Consider the following 17969-nt stretch of genomic DNA (forward strand, 5'->3'; position numbering starts at 1 on the left):
GACGAGAAAGTGCCTATACCTGAAATGCTTGATGAGAAGGCGCGCACACCTGAGAAGCCAGACCAGAAAACTCTAACGCAGGAGAAGCTAGTTGAAAAAGCGCCTACACTAGAGAAGCTAGATGAGAAAGTGTCCAAACCAGAGAAGCTAGATGACAAGGTATCCACACCAGAGAAGCTTGATGAGAAAGCACCTACAGCCGACAAGCTAGGTGAGATGGCGCCTACATCTGAGAAGCCAGATGAAAAAACACCTGAAACAGATGAGAAGACGTTTACATCAAAGAAACTAATTGCAACAATACCTACGCCTGATAAACTAGACGAGAAAGTACCTACACCTGATAAGCTTGATGACAAGGCGCGCACACCTGAGAAGCCAGACCAGAAAACACTTACGCAGAAGCTACTTGAGAAAGCGCCTACATTAGAGAAGCTAGGTGAGGAGGTGTCCACACCAGACAAGCTAGATGAGAAGGCGCCTATACCCGAGAAGCTAGATGAGAAGGTGTTTACACCAGAGAAGCTAGATGAGAAAGCGCTTACAGTTGACAAGCTAGATGAGATGGCGCCTACATCTGAAAAGCCAGATGAGAAAACACCTAAAACGGATGAAAAAACGTCTACACCAAAGAAGCTAGATTCAACAATACCTACGCCTGATAAGCTAGACGAGAAAGTGCCTACACCTGACAAGCTTGAAGAAAAGGCGCCCACACCTGCGAAGCCAGACGAGAAGGTAGTTAAACAAGAGAAGCTAGTTGAGAAAGCGCCTACACTGGACAAGCTAGATGAGAAGGTGTCCACACCAGAGAAGCTAGATGAGAAGGCACCTTCACCCGAAAAGCTAGATGAGGTGGTATCCATACCAGAAAAGCCAGATGAAAAGGCGCCTACACCAGAGAAACTAGATGAGAAGGTGTCCACACCAGAGAAGCTAGATGAGAAGGCGCCTTCACCCGAAAAGCTAGATGAGACGGTGTCCATACCAGAAAAACTAGATGAAAAGTCGTCTACACCAGAGAAGCTAGATAAGAAGGTGTCCACACCAGAGAAGCTAGATGAGAAGGCGCCTTCACCCGAAAAGCTAGATGAGACGGTGTCCATACCAGAAAAACTAGATGAAAAGGCGACTACACCAGAGAAGCTAGATAAGAAGGTGTCCACACCAGAGAAGCTAGATGAGAAGGCGCCTATACCTGAAAAGTTAGATGAGAAGGTGTCCACACCAGAAAAGCTAGATGAGAAGGCGCATTCACCCGAAAAGCTAGATGAGACGGTGTCCATACCAGAAAAGCTAGATGAAAAGGCGCCTACACCAGAGAAGCTAGATGAGAAGGTGTCCACACCAGAGAAGCTAGATGAGAAGGCGCCTACACCTGAGAAGCTAGATGACAAGGTGTCCACACCAGAGAAGCAAGATGAGAAAGCGCCTACAGCTGACAAGCTAGATGAGATGGCGCCTACATCGGAGAAGCCAGATGAGAAAACACCGGAAACAGATGAGAAGACATCTACACCAGAGAAGCTAGATGTAACAGTGCCTATGCCTGAGAAGTTAGACGAAAAAGCGCCTACACCTGACAAGGAGGATGTCAAAGCGCCTACAACGGACAAGCAAGATGTCAAAGCGCCTACTCCTGATAAACTAGATGACAAAACGCCTACCCCTGATAAGCTTGATGACAGAGCGCGCACACCTAAGAAGTCAGACCAGAAGACGCTTACGCCGGAGAAGCTAGATGAGAAAGCGCCTACACCAGAGAAAGTAGATGAGGAGGTGTCCACACCAGAGAAGCTAGATGAAAAAGCGCCTACAGCTGATAAGCTAGATGAGAAAACACCTGAAACAGATGAAAAGACGTCTACACCAAAGAAGTTAGATGCAACAGTTCCTACGCCTGAGAAGCTAGACGAGAAAGTGCCTGCACCTGACATGTTAGATGAAATAGCGCATATCCCTGATAGGCTAGATGATAAAGCGCCTACATCTGATAAGCTTGATGACAAGGCGCCGACGCCTGGGAAGCCAGACGAGAAGAGGCTTATACCACAGAAGCTAGTTGAGGAAACGCCTACACTGGAGAAGCTAGATGAGAAGGTGTCCACACCAGAGAAGCTAGATGAGAAGGCGCCTACATCTGAGAAGCCAGGTGAGAAGACACCTGAAACAGATGAGAAGACGTCTACACCGGAGAAGCTGGATGTAACAGTGCCTACGCCTGAGAAGCTTGACGAGAAGGCGCCTACACCTGACAAGCTAGTTGTCAAAGCGCCTTCCCCTGATAAGCTTGATGACATGGCGCCCCATCCCGAGAAGCCAGACAAGAAAGCGCTTACACATGAGAAGCTAGTTGAGAAAGCGCCTATACTAGAGAAACTAGACGAGAAGGTGTCTACACCAGAGAAGCTAGAGCCTACATTTGACGAGCTACATGTTGAAGCTCCTACCACTGATAAGCTAGATGACATATCGCCTACCCCTGATATGCTTGATGATAAGCCGCTCACACCTGAGAAGCCATATGGGAAGGCGTCTTCTGAGACACCTGAGAAATTAGGAGATAAAGAGCCTACTGTTGACAAGCTAGATGAGAAAGCGCCTATAGCTGACAATCTAGATGAGATGGAGCATACATCTGAGAAGCCAGATCAGAAAACAACTGAAACAGATGAGATGTCTACACCAAAGAAACTAGATGCAATATTGCCTACGCCTGATAAGCTAGACGAGAAAGTACCTACACCTGACAAGCTTGATGAAAAGGCGCCCTCACCTGAGAAGCCCGATGAGAAAGCGCTTACACTAGAGAAGCTAGATGAGAAGGTGTCCACACCAGAGAAGCTAGATGAGAAGGCGCCTATCCTTGAGAAGTTAGAAGAGAAACTGCCAATCTTTGATAAGCTAGAAGTCAAAGCATCTACCCCTGATAAGCTAGATGACAAAGCGACTACCCCTGATAAACTTGATGACAAGACGTTTATACCTGCGAAGCTAGATGACAAGGCGCCCACACCTGAGAACCCAGAAGAAAAGGTACTTATGCATGAGGATCTAGATGAGAAAACACCTAGACTAGACAAAGTAGATGAGAAGGCATTTACACCAGAGAAGCTAGATGAGAAAGCGCCTACACCCGAGAAGCTAGATGAAAATGAACTTGCGATAGAAAAGCCTAAAGACAAATTACCCACACCTGAAGAACTTGATGTAAAGGCGTCTTTGCCAGGGAAACTGGACGAGAAGGCTCATATGCCAGAAAAACCGGAGGAGAAAATACCTACGGCTCACAAGGTTGATGAGAAACCTGGCGAGAAAGCACGTATCTCTGAGAAAACTGGCGAAAAATCACCTACGCCAGATAAACTTGAGGAAAAATCACTTACCTTTGAGAAGCTTGACCAGAAGGCATATACGCCTGAGACACCAGATGAAAAAACGCCATCTCCTGATAATCTTGATAAATCAGCGCCTTTATCTGAGAAACCCGGCGACAAAACATTTACGCTTGAGAAACCTATAGAAAAAGCTCCCAGCCCTGAAAAGTTGGACGTGAAGGCACCTACGCCCGAAATAGCTGGCAAAAAATCACTTATTCCAGAGAAGCCTGATGACAAGGTATATGTACCTGAGAAAGGAATGGAACCTAAGGAGGTAGACAAAGTAGCCACACCTGAAAAGCCGGATGACAAAATACTTACAACTGAAAAAGCGGACGACAAAGAAATTACACCGGAAAAACCTGTTGATGCGGCTGTATCGCCAGAAAAATCAGAAGACATAGTCACCATACCTAAGAAACCTGGTGACACACCTGAAAAACAAGATACAAAGACAGATACGTCAGAGATATTAGATTTAAAAGTAGCTACTCCTGTAAAACCTGAGACTACAGATAATAAGGCAGCTACATCTGAGAAACCAGATGACAAACAACCAATAAAGCAGATTTATCCATCAGACATACTTGATAAGAAGACTTGTACAAGTAGTGTAACCACTGACATGAAAACACCTAGTCCTGTTGAGAAAGAACTGAAAGCTAGCACAGTTACTCAATTCTCAGAAGTAACAGTTCCTGGTGTTATTCCCTCTCCAATGACTTTGGATCTGACTACCTCAAGCCCAATTTCAGTTGAAAAAGAGGCGGAAAGTCCATCGTCGCCTGCTTTATTCGATGAAGAAAAAGATAATACATTTACTTCAGTAAAGAATTTGAAAATACATTCAATGTTACCGATAGATAAGACTGTAAACGAAAAATCTAAAGAAATAAGTAAAACAGAACAAAAAGCAGAGAAACCTGGAAAGTCAGATGATAAAATAACAGATAAACCAGAAGAGAAATCTCTCATCCTTGGCATGCCAGACGATAAAATTATGAGCCCTAAAGAGGTTGAAATGAAAAGTCAAAGCCCTGTATTACCTGAAGAGGAAACCCCAAGCACTGAAGAACCAGAAGACAAATCTTCTAGCCCTGAAAAGAAAGATGAAACTCCTGAAAAACTTTCAGATAAAACACCAACCCCTGAGAAAGTACAAGATAAAACATCAACCCCTGAAAAGACTGTGACGCAAAAAGAATTTGAAACTGATTCAAAATACAGTGAAAAAGATGTAGACGAAAAAGATCATGTCGTTGAAGAAGTAACATCAAAGAAAGAAAGCCATATTGACGAGTCAACGAAAATTTATGAAAACGGTTTCTCAAAGTCACATATTATTTCTAGCAAAGACACTTCGTCAAAATCTGCTACTGATCAATTGGAAGACAAACTGAGTAAGGATGATTCACAGTCCGAACATGGAGATATTTCTCCTGAAGTAGATATCAAACTGTTATCAGTTAAGAAAACTCAACCATCAGAAAAAGAAAGTGATATAGCAAAAAAAGTTGACCTAGAAGAAGTAAAAACTAAAGAAGGTACGTTAATTGATGAAAAAACTTCTGAAATTACAAGAAAAACATTATTAGAGCAGAAAAGCGTAAGCCATAAAAAAGACTCAAGCATTGGTAGTATATTAGAATCTACTGCAAAAGTAATCACATCTGCATTAGATTTGTCAAAAGAAAAGGTTATTCATGATAAGTCAGCATCTCAGATTAAAGACGGGGACATTGCTGATGATAAAGATATGTATGAGGATGGAGAATCGCTTAGTGAAGATAGTCAAGTTGATTATAAAACATCTCAGACAAAGGAATCCCAGAGTGAAATTATCGCACACCTAAAATCTGAAACTATGTCTATACTTTCTAAGGAATCCGAAGAAATGTTAAAACAAGAAAGAGTGTTTGTAACTAAATTAGATGAAACTAATAACGAAGCAACTCATCATGAAATAAAGAAGAGATCAATACTTGATCAAGAAGAAACGTCGTACAAGAGCACTTTAGAAACATTGGACAAATTATCCTCTATATCAACCATCGACAGTGGCATCACAGACAAAGATAGTATGAGTCATACCCTGGTACACGGTAGTAGTTCTGAAGATGTTTCAAAAGAAGTAAGTCTAGAAGAAAAATATAGTTTTGAAAGTACTGAAAAAGGCGACAAGAAATCTGAGAAAGATCAAGTACATATAGATGATTCTCTTAGTTATGGTTCAATGCAGTCAATAAGCAGTCATAAATTAGACCAGGAAACATTCATCAGTGATAATGTATCTTTAACCTCAACGCTAAAAGACGTAGATGTAACGCAGTCTGTACCAGCTGATGGAACCAAGAAAATTGCATCAACCTCGTCTGATGTAGGGTCCCCAAAAGAAGAAATTCCATTATCGGAGACATCGGATTCCGGTGTTCACAGTATACCTACTGATATTAACCAAATCCAATCTACAGCTACTGACCAATCTGTCGACCAATCTGTGAAAGACAGTGCTGTACATCTTATGGAATCAATACATAAGGCCTTTGGTGAAGAAGCTGTACAACAAGGAATCAAAACTGAAGGCTTGGAATCACTAGTGGTCGATCGAGTTTCTACGCCTCCAACAGTTCCTGTTAGCCCACTACCAAAAACACCAAGTAGCTTCCAGGATGTAAAAATTTCGGATGGAGTTCAAAGTGAGGTCACTTATGACAAATCTGATGGAACCGAAGAGACAATAACTAAAGTAGTACACGTAGGTGATGACGTCTTGACTCAAAAAATATCAACATCAACTGAGAAAGTACCAAAGACAATAAGAACTTCCACAAGTGAAGTAGATGGAGATACCGACCTCATAGCTCTAATGCAGACTATGGGGAAAATTAAAACAGAGACCGACACCGTAACTAAAATAATAAAGGAAGGTGAAAATGTTGTCACGCAAACCATTACAACAGTTACCACCAAAGAAATTATTTCCCGAGAAGATGGTACACCACAAAATGTTAAAACCACTATAGAAACAACGACATTAAGCAAAGGTTCAGATGGTACAGTAAGCACTGCCACAGATACTCAAACTTTACTCTCAGAATGTTCTTCCAGCCTACGATCTACCTCACAAATGGATATGTACGCCAAAGATAGCAAGGTAGATAAAGTTTACCTTGAAACTAGTGATGATAAGTCTGATACCATATCCAGCAGCCAAAGTAGAGAATCCATAGAAAAATCTTATGAACGAGAGTCTTCCTTTGTGAGTAAAGAACAACATATAACTGAATCTCAACAAAAGACAGGTTTTGTCAGTGAAACGGATGACGGTGATGACAATGTGGAAGATACTATTATAGACACCGATGTTACAAAAAGAATAATCAAAGAAAATAATATTGATATAATGGAAACAATCACTACTGTGACTAAGAAAGAAACTTTAAAAGTTGATGAAAACATGCAAGTGATTAGGATTACAGTTGAGACAAATATCACCAAAGAGTTCCCGGATGGGTCCAAAGATGTACAAAGACACGTTGAGGTAAAAACCGAGGAAATTGTGGGTGACTCTAGCAGTAATCTTGAGAAGATACTTAATGAGTACACTATTTGCAGTGAACCTGAAGAGAGTGTAGAGAGTACCACCGAGGAAGTAGAAGTTGACAGAATGGTCATCAAACGGATAATTTTAACTAGAATTGTAAAAATAAAATACGCTGACAATTCTGGTACTCCTAGAAAACTAAAAACAGAAACAACCATCACTACTACAGATAATTATCCTGATGGATCTTCTCGTACGAAAGTTGATAACAGCACATCTTTATCAGATATAGATACTGAAAATATTATTGACACGTCCGAACTGACCAACTTCAACATTGTAGAAGATAGATCTGTAGAAGTAGATAAACAAGAAAAACCAGTTGTCATTGATGGAAAAAGTGTCATGCAAGTGATAACAACAACTACAACAAAAGAAATCTTATCACACAAAGATTCGCCAAAGAAAAAAATTAAAACAACTGTAGAAACAATAACTGAGACAGCGTTACCTAACGGTATGACGGAAGTTACAAAAGATGTCAAAATTTCTATGTCTGACTATGGTGAACAGCCTGTTGAAGAAAACTTAGAAGGTTTTACCTCAGTAGGTAAACCTAAAGAGGAAACGACAACTGATTTAGAATCAGTAATAGAAAATGGTATAACCATCAAAAGAAAAACCACTGTAACAACTATCACCCAAGAATTTCACAACGTTTCTCAAAAAACCAAAAGGATTAAAATTACAATCAAAACTGTAATAGAAGACGAACATCCTGACGGGTCCATCGTTACTAAAACAAGTGAAAAAGTATCGTTAATTGATGAAAGTCTCACTAACGCAATTAGTGCCGAGGAAGAATCTACACCAACTGATGAAACTATTGAAGAAAGTTTAGCCGGTTATGAATTAGAGGGAACGCCTAAAGAAGATATAACGACAAAAACAGAAACCATAACTGAAAATGGCACAATCATAAAGAGGAAGACGACAATAACTACCATAGTACAAGAATTCATCAACATTTCTCAGAAGACTAAAAAAACTAAGAACACTGTGAAAACTGTAACAGAAGATGAGTATCCTGATGGGTCCATTATAACAAAAACTAGTGAGCAAGTGACGATTGCTGATGAAAAACTTGTAGCCACACCAGTTGAAACTGCTATAGATAGAAAATCTATTGATAAAACTGAAGCAGAACCAGAAAAGGATACTGAAGTCCAGGCTGTGCTTAAAGAATTGACTCCAGCTGGTGAGCCGGAAGATAGCGAAACAGTTGAAGTTCAAGAAATAAAAGAAGATACTATAATCATTAGGAGAAAAATTGTTACCAGAATTGTCAAAACCAAGTACTGTGACTGTCAGGGAAATCCAAAAAAAATTAAAACGGTTACTACTGTCACTACCACCGATCAATATCCTGATGGCTCTTCTCGCACTACAGTAGATACGAGCACTGCCGTGAGCGATATTGAAGTCGAAGATGACACATACAGGCATGATCTAAAAGATTACATACAACTGGAGGACAAGACTGTTAATGTTGATACCCAAGAGAAAGTTGTCATGAAAGATGGAAAAGAATGTACTCAAATAATTACTACGACAACAACGAAAGAAATACTTTCTTCAACGGATGGATCAAAAAAGAAGATTAAGACTACGACAGAAATAGTTACTGAAACAAAATTGTCTAATGGAGTCATTGAAGTAACTAAGGACGTAAGAGTTTCTGTCGCGGACTATGGAATAGACTCTTTCGGTGACAATCTTGAAGGATTTATTCAAGTAAGTAAACCCGACGAACATACCACATCTGATTCGCAAACAATAACTGAAAATGGTGTTACTATAATAAGAAAGACCACAATTACTACCATAAGACAAGAATATGAAAATACATCTATAAAATCAAAGAAAATTAAAACAACAGTCAAAACCATAATCGAAGATGAACATCCAGACGGGACTGTCATTACTAAGAAGAGTGAGAAAGTTTCCATAGCTGATGTTTTCTTAAAAACTCCGCCGACTGCGCATAAAGAAGACATAGAGGCTCCAGAGTCGTATGTCGACGATTCGGAGACTGTGGAGGATACCACAGAAGAGTCAGATGTAAAGAACGAAACTATTCAACAGGGTTCTATTTCAATAAAACGCACAATCACTACTAAAACAAAGCGGGAAACTTTGGCTAGTCCAGAAAAAAGTATTAAACGCGTCAGGACTACGGTGGAAACCACCACAGTTGATGAGTACCCTGATGGTTCTACTGAAACCACCAAAGACGTAAAAATTACCATATCGGAATTCCAAAAGACGACTGATAGTAACTTACAAGCTGCATTACAGGGACTAGCGTCCACTGGAAAGATAAAATCTTCGGTGGATAAGAAAACTAATGTCATTAATGAGCATGGGCAAAAGATAACACAAACAATCACAACTTATGTCACAAAAGAGGAACTAAAACATACGGAATCCAACGAAATTGCTGTCAAAACTGTTACTGAGACGATTACAGAAAATGCTAAGACTGATGGCTCAGTTGAAACTACCAAAGACGTGCGTACACAAATAACTTACTTACCTGTGGGTACTGGCCTAGACGATTGGTCCCCAGAAGAGTTAGAAGAAATAGAAAAGCAACCCGCTGTTAAAGATGAAAAGCCAAAACTTGAAGAATTGCCTCTTAAAACCAAAGAAGAATTAAAACTTGAAGCAAAACCAAAGAAACAACGATCACCTGTGGGCGAAATAACTACGGATACTGACACTTTTACCAAAGTTATCAAAGAAGGTGACAATGAAATAACCCAAACTATTACTGTAGTAACAACAAAAGAAGTTATAAGCCCAGAGAAAATGAAAATCACGGTCGAAACAACAACAGTGAGCAAGGGCAGCGACGGTGTAACTAAAACAACAAAATCTACCAAAACTACGATATCAGAATTTAAAGAAGAATATGAGGAGATAATTGATACTGGAGAGAGTGAGAAGTCCTCAAAGTATTCTTCGTCTAGAACTGGAGACATGCGTAGCTCATCCGGTGCAAGTGACGACTTAGACCATCCTGGTATATCATCACCACCTTCAGATATTAGCTCGAGAGGTTCGAGAACCGCTCATGTGTGGGGCACAGAAAGTAGTGGTATGTACTATAGTGATGATGATGGCCAAGGGAGCCCTAGCAGTACAAAATCACAAATTGCACACTCACCTCGGTCAAACCTTAGCTTTGAGTTAGATACCAAGCTCCCGCAACAACAAGAAACTAGCCACGAAATGTTATTTGAAAAATACGAATCTGACACCGTACACAAAGATCCAATGTCCACATCAATTTACGGACAATTACCTGAAGAAGATTCTTGCACATCATCCACTCATTCCGATACCAAGACTGAAATTCATGAAACAGACAAAACGATAACTAAATTAACTGAAGAATTTTTAACCCACGAAAAGATAAAATCTGAATACAGCAGTAAATCTGATGCTACTTTCTTAAAAGAAGCTGATGAGCAATTCGAAAAAGCTATCGAAGAACACAAGAAGGTTAGTGGTTCTGAAGTAATTTCAAATATTACTGCTAAATACGAACTCGACCAAAGTCATTCTAGTGTGAGCCAACAAATATCTTCGAAGGAAGAAAGTACTATTACATTAAAAGATCTTAAATCTGGATCTAAGAAAATGACGGAGACTATCTCGTCATCTAGTAGCAGTAAACAAGAATCGTCCCAGAAATCTGAGAAGGCTGAACATACGAGTACAACAACAACTGCAACAACTGTTATTAAAGACCCTATTGAGTCATGGGGTAAGCCTCTTGGCCTGCCGAGTCCCATTGCCCCACCTACTCAGGATGGCAAGAGTACTCCAAAGAAACAGGCACCAAGCTCGATGGTTCTAAATAAAAATAAACTTAACCAAGAAAAGAGCAAGGAGGCAAAGAGTCGCGCTTCAGAGTCCCCCAGCAAGAAAAAGCCTCAACCTCCGCCAGTCTACTTAGAGCTGACATACGTTCCTCACCACGGCAACTCTTATTACTCCGCTTTGGAATTCTTTAAGCGAGTCCGAGCTCGGTACTATGTATTCTCTGGAACTGAACCCTCAAAGGAAATCTACAATGCCTTGCTAGACGCCAAGAAGACCTGGGAAGATAAGGATTTAGGTACGTATGATGTGTTATGTATCAAATTCGGCGATTTATGAAGTTTTGTCGCACTGATTTAGAAAATAACTAATATTTAATCGTTTCTCACTTACAGAAGTGACTATAATCCCAACGTACGACACCGACGTGCTTGGCTATTGGGTGACGGAGAACGAGGAGGCTCTGGAGAAGTACAAGATTGACCTATCGCCGTCCGCGTCGCGCTGCACCATCAACCTGCAGGACCACGAGACCTCGTGCGCGGCCTACAGACTCGAGTTCTAGGTGTCGGGTCTATTTGTAGCCTTCTCATCGAAGAAGTGAACCTCAACGCAGACCATGCCAATGAATGCGGGAACCAAGTTGTTGTTGTAGGAAAAAATCAGGCTGTGATAAAGACGTGAACATTCATCGGCATACCTGCACCGAGAGTACGCTACTCCGCATGAGATAGTTAGCAAATAGAAATGAAAGACTATGTGATATTTATACGTTAACAGACTGCAAAAGAGTTTGATAAAAAATCGTAGTTAATAATGACATAATGGCACCAGTAGTAGCAAAGACCGCTGGTGTTCCACAGTGAGTGTCGCCAGATGAACTGTATCCCGAAGTGACGAGTCCTAACCTCATCCATTGAAAAGTCAATAACCAAATTCTCGACCTAAGAACAGAAACGTCCATTTTTTTCTAAAAATGTTTCTAGTAGCTTCATTGAAAATAGTACATGCCATTTAAAAAATATTTCTGACTGTATTTTTGAATTTGGTCTTATACAATCAGTAGTGCTTTTATACACGATTTTTAGCGTAACCAGTCCATTTTTTTTAGCCAAAACACCGCTTTTGAGATAATCAAAATTAAACAATTATTTTGCTATCGCATTGTGAACTTTTGAAAAAATATTACTACTTATACAAAAATTAGCGAGCACGGCCACTTTTATGTTTTAGCAAATGCTTTTTTTACCAAGGACGTGTTATACGGTTTGATAGAGATACGACTTTCGATAAACACTGACATACTTTAATAATACCTGATATACTTTTTATGATCAGAGTTTAAATATATTAAATAATTGTCTTATGAAGACGTTCTTAAAGATAATGAAGTAGCTCGAGGAGCTAGCGCGCTTGCGCTGGGTATAATATTTGTTAGAAGTGACGTAAATACTGTTATTACTCTATTCTAGAACGACAAAGATGACTTCTCATCTTACCCTCATTAAGCTGAGGAGTAAAGTAATAAGTGACTTAAACTAAGATTTTTCCTTATTTAACTTGAGCTTATTTCATAGTAGACAGTACGGCACGATTGACTCTTGTATTTGAAGCACAAATAATCAATGTTTTGAAATAATATATTGCAAATAATGAAAATAAATTAAAGGACACTCGATACATATGCGAAGATGATTAGGAAAACCTGCACTCTTAAGTTTGTTGGCGTATGTAGCGAGCAGCCTGCGACACAGACCTCGATGAAACCAGTTAATAATGACGATATAGGGTCAATCGTATGGCCGAAGACGAAGTGATCTCTGTTTTTCTAGATAAACAATGAGCCTAAAACCATAGAGAGCTTAAACCCGTATAAATAAATGTTTTAGTAGAACTATTATTACAGATGGAATACTCTATTTACCTATGTTTGAGTTGTTTGCTTGTTGCGGCAAAGGTTCTTATTGCATAGATATAACGTTATATAAATTTAACTCATTTGATGACTCTTGAAAGTGATAAATGAATCTCTGAATTTTTAAAATATAATTGGCAATTTATTGTTTGGTATATTATAACGTTACGTTTGAAATTTCTAGTCGATATGACCCAAATACTTGCGACGTCGCCGTCGGAGTCATGTTATTCGTTCCTATATGAACTGCGTTGTAGTTCTAACATTTCCAAAAACTGAACCCTCAATGTAATTATAGATGAAGTAACTCCATTAGACGATGATTTGTTTTACAATTTGAAATCGTTTGTTCGAGTGATGTGAGTGAATGTGATAATGATACGATCATAATGTTAATTTACTTACCATCTAGTAAGTAAGCTGCATCAGACAGAGCTTCTCTCGTTTGACTTTTGTTGGTTTCCATTTTGTTGTTTGCCAAAATGTCAAGTGTGAATTATGAGTCAATTAATTTAAAGTCATCCATAGTGTTAAGCCGACATCACTCGTGCTCATCGCTTATTCGCCACATCCTCGTAAGTACTACATAGCGGAACTATTTGTATCTCTGAACGCACCAGCACAACGTATAACATTAAAAATAAAACTAAAAATGTTAACAAATACATAAAATATCGTATCCTATATTTATTTTTGTGTAATACTTTATAAAAGTACGAATGAGAATTTATTTTATAGTGAACATTATTATTAATATAGTATGTGTTTATCTGTGTGGATTGATGTGAGCACAATAATAATTATGTTTGTTTGTATAAATTAATGCTTTAGATACTTGGATGGGACTAAACAGGGAGAAGAATGAACATCTGAGAGACGGAATCGGGGTCGATGCTTACTTAGAATATTTACTTAATACACTTACAATATCGTTAATGAATTGAAGATTATCTATAGTAACGTTAAACATTCGCTGGCTGCGGTGCAATAAAATGTGGGAACAGGACGCTGAATGTTGCGCTATCTTTACTGCCTTTGATTCCTTTAGGATCAGGATAACAGATGGCGCAACAGGCGGTCATGTTTCAGCACAGTATTGCCCGCGGGCAACGAGCGTTTACAAATCTGTAGTATGAACCGCCCGAGCTTCCGACCAGTCACAGACCGCTGTCAGCCTGCCTGCTTCCCTCGCCACTTTTATTACATTCTAAGTCCGCATCGGCGCCGACGGCCGCCGACGAGCGCTGAAGATGCTTCGATACGTTCTCAATAGTTTTAATACCAGGCTTCGTGTTACTTTCAGCCAGCATCCACAATTTAGCTGGCTCTAAAGCCTAACCCAAAAATTTACTAATGTATTTTATAGCTAGAACTCTAATTAATGCATATTATTAGGAATATTAAAAATGTTATTAAAATTAAGAATTGTATCAGCTTAGTGAACATCAATAGCTCTGTGAAATAAATCATTATTGAAATTATTAAATGTTGTATTCTTCCGGCCGTGGCCTCTATCAGAACTGTGTCATAATTTTAATTACTGCCAAATAATTAATGTGGAGTGAGATCGTATGGAGATTCTGATGACGTCATTGCTATTGTGAAATATTTTTCTAAATCTGTATATGAGATCGTAAATATCACGAACGAAAGTGAAGCATAAACTGTGGACATCAATGTTAAACATATCAGTAGTCTGTGTATGATCTCAATTCTATACTTTACTATAATCACCGCTCGTGATATACAATTATCGAGTTCGATAAATGTATAAAACTCGCGTCATAACTAATACCTAATTACGTTTTTGAAATAAGATTGAAGATAGTAATGACTTCCACTGAGATAGTTAGATGTCATTTATAGATACATTACCTTCTAACCAATTAATTTTATATAAAATATTCAGTAAGCATTTTAATTGTCTACTAAACATGTAAAAGCAGTAATAATTACTACCATAACTATGAGATTATAACAACCACCTTTCACGTCTCTGCGCCTGCTAAATTATTAATGGCAATATCAAATTCTGACTTGACTCAAAATGCTTCTCAGTGGAACTATACGTATACTTAAAAATTATTTGGAAAATTGAGAAGGAATTGGCTTGTTGCTTTGTTTATGTATACTCGGTATGTGTGGATGACTTTACTAACATCATCTCTATCGATCATTAGGGAAAGCTGCGCGTGAGTGTCGTTTGCTCAACAAACTTTAAACCTATCTTTTGTATACTTTATCTCATCCTTTGAACTATCATCCTTTTAAAAAGAGAAGGCAAATATTGTTGTTACCTACTGATTTAGGTTGTCTTCGCCATAGTTAATACTATAGTAAAGAATATGATTTGACAACGATAAAAGCAATAAACAAGTCTTCTTATCGTGTGGGTTGAGGTGCAATACCAAACTCATCAACCCTGGTGTCAGAATAAACAAGTAGACAATAGACAAGTAGTAGGCACCTTTAAAAGTTGACCTTCAGTAAACAGTAAATCAGAAATATAGGATTTTCACAACTTTTATTATATTGGTGAAAGTAAAATCATCTACACAAGCCAAGTAGAGTTATGGGTAAGTAGGTATAGAGATGTACAAGCTTATGTGGTGCTATGAACTGAAGTGCTAGGCGAATACGTGAACAGACGTTTTGAGAGTTTTCTATGAAAATAATTACTTAAACCTAAATCTAGGCAAAAAATCGCCTAAGAGGATCTAGTAAATGTTTACATAGAAAATTGTAACACGCTTAATGGTCCAAGACTGATTGATGTTTGTTATTTATAAAACTGATTACAACAACTACAGTATTCTGGTTTTACATTTGTATGACGATGATACATACTTGCAAAAATCGTTCAAAAACATTCAAGATCCAAATGCGAAACTGGAATACCAATCCAGCACCTTTAAGACTTATTTTTTGTGAAATTTGTAACATAATAATATTTGGACTATTAGGGTTAGCATTCGGAACACTGTGCTTTGCGCAAGTCAGTCACACTACCATAGAAAACAGGCAAATCAGGCGCTAGCTTTCTATGTGTGCTAACGTAAGCCCTAACACAGTGTTTCGTACTGTAAAACAGTAGTCATAAATATTATTTCGATATAATTATTTATTTTGAAGCATTCTGGGTATACCGTTAAAATAATGTTTAATAATTTAAATAATGATGTAAGCCCCTACTTGGGCCGATTAGGTATTTATAACGATTATTGTACTAATGTAAAACGTAAAAAAGACAAAAAAAAATTAAGACCATTAATTGTATCTATCAGTCATGTCGCTATTCTCCATTCAGCGTGTTTGGTGAACGTGTAAGAGTCATTAAAATAAAAAGTATTTCAAAATACAATTAATCTTTCCTTTCAAAAGTCACTCTAAATAAAATCATAGTTACTTTATTTTAGTTGCTACTAGATCTAAATAAATCTTTTTGAATTGTGGGTACCTGAAGAAAAACTTTTTGATTATAAGTAGGTAGGTACACTGCGTTTAGAAAAATGACAAAAATAATTTGGTTCATATTGATATAATACGTCATAAGTTGGCCCGGATATTACGACATTACCCTAATATCAAACAGTTCGCAAAGATGAAACAAAAGCACAGTACCTTGGTCTTCTTGCGGCATGGTCGTTCTCAGCCGGCGACAACCAAACACACTATAAACAACACAATACCATAGTACCACGAAGTGAATCACGCACAAAAACTATCGAAAAGTATATACATGAGACTAAAAAATGACGTTTTTTGCATAAATAACATATTTCATCGAAATAGCGCGCGCGTTTGCAACGGATTCTCACCATCTTTATTTTTAACGAAGCGCTACCGCCACCTATCGTCAATAGGATAGAACTAATCCTCTATCTTGCCTCTGGCTTGCGCAGCGACGTAATGCATGTGTGCGAAGAGGACAAGGAAAGGAAGTCACGTGAAGTTCGAATAAAATATGCGGATAGTGTTTGAACACCTTTCATAGCATTCTCCATTCTTATCTATCAAAGGCCAATTCTTTCATTTCCTTATAAACAAGACGTTCAGCTTCTTTTTAATCTGTTCCATGTAAGTTCTTCTTGGTGTTCCCCGTCCTCTCTTTCCTTCTATGATGTTTTTAACAAATTCGTCATGCTACCTATTAGTTCGTGCGAATAAAAATAAAGTAGAAAAATATTAATGCAAAAATGAAGCAAGAATCAAATGCAATATTTATTTTGTCACATTTGATGGTTTTTAATATCTTAACGATCTTTTTACATAACATCACGCCTGTATCCCCGAGGAGGTAGGCAAAGATGTGAATACACCCACTCCCCGGCACTTATGTTTAAGTCCCATGTTATCGGCGGTGAGATAATTTTATCGATTAATATACTTAACAAAAAAATATTCTTTTGTTATATTTCTTAACATAGAAAATTAGTGTCCGACCTAAAGTCTAAGGGCCGAAACCGAAACTGAAACCGTATTTCGGCCACTGTCGATTTACGTCGAAAGTTCGGTCGGGCACTATAGAAAATAAAACCTGCAGATATATTTGTTTAAAACATATTTAATAATGGCATCGCTTTGACTTTTTCAAGTAGATATACTACAATCACAACTGGAATACTTCACGTTTACATACGTACTAACATTAAAATAATAATTAACAATACATTTACAGCAATGGCCTACTGAACTTAGTTTAGATTGGAATCCATTTCGACTCATATTATTAAATTACATGGTCTACGGGACAGTAGAAACGTCGAGATAAAACCCTATTAATAATTTGGGTTATTACTTACCTTTTAAAATGAATCGTTTAACAAAATAGAAGAACTGATAAAAAAGTATAGTTACCAAGACTTAGGGCATATCTCTCCGGGTGAGAACCCTCAGCGCTTCGTATTTGTCCGGCCAAGTAGTTAATGCCATTTGCAGCAAAACAACAAGTCATTGTAAAAAAAAATGCTCCATCTCACTAGGACACCATGGTTGCACCACCAGCGGGAAATTGTTTTATTTTATTTTAGTTTATTTGGGAAACACACAGTTGTGTTTTATAATAGATTTAAATAAGTACATATAAGTAGCTTAACAACAAAGCAGTTTCCACAGGTAATTCATGCAACCTCTATGGAATTAAACAATTTGTAATATAAAAAAAATAAACAGATTTATTTTAAAGTTTATCCGTATCGTAAAAAAAAATCCAAATAATTATCATAATATTCGGGATTACATA

At 38.2% G+C, this 17969-nt stretch overlaps 1 protein-coding gene and 1 long non-coding RNA gene across 51 annotated transcripts in view; one reads left to right on the plus strand and one right to left on the minus strand.

Annotated features, from left to right (window-relative positions):
- LOC126370837 (microtubule-associated protein futsch) overlaps positions 1-16088 on the plus strand; it is a 201532-nt gene extending 185444 nt beyond the window's left edge. For 35 of the 50 annotated variants that reach the window (XM_050015860.1, XM_050015864.1, XM_050015876.1 and 32 more), the window contains 2 exons: positions 254-11110; positions 11208-16088. In XM_050015860.1, the coding sequence (XP_049871817.1) occupies positions 254-11110; positions 11208-11377 (11027 nt within the window). In that variant the 3' untranslated portion in view covers positions 11378-16088. Of the gene's footprint in view, positions 1-223; positions 11111-11207 lie in introns of all 50 variants that reach the window. The other 15 variants (XM_050015896.1, XM_050015898.1, XM_050015862.1 and 12 more) reach the window with 14 other exon arrangements.
- LOC126370901 (uncharacterized) overlaps positions 1-17969 on the minus strand; it is a 309102-nt gene that overhangs the window by 153690 nt on the left and 137443 nt on the right. The window lies entirely within an intron of this gene.

Source organism: Pectinophora gossypiella, chromosome 11 (genome assembly GCF_024362695.1).
Source record: "Pectinophora gossypiella chromosome 11, ilPecGoss1.1, whole genome shotgun sequence".
Taxonomy (NCBI): Eukaryota; Metazoa; Arthropoda; class Insecta; order Lepidoptera; family Gelechiidae; genus Pectinophora; species Pectinophora gossypiella.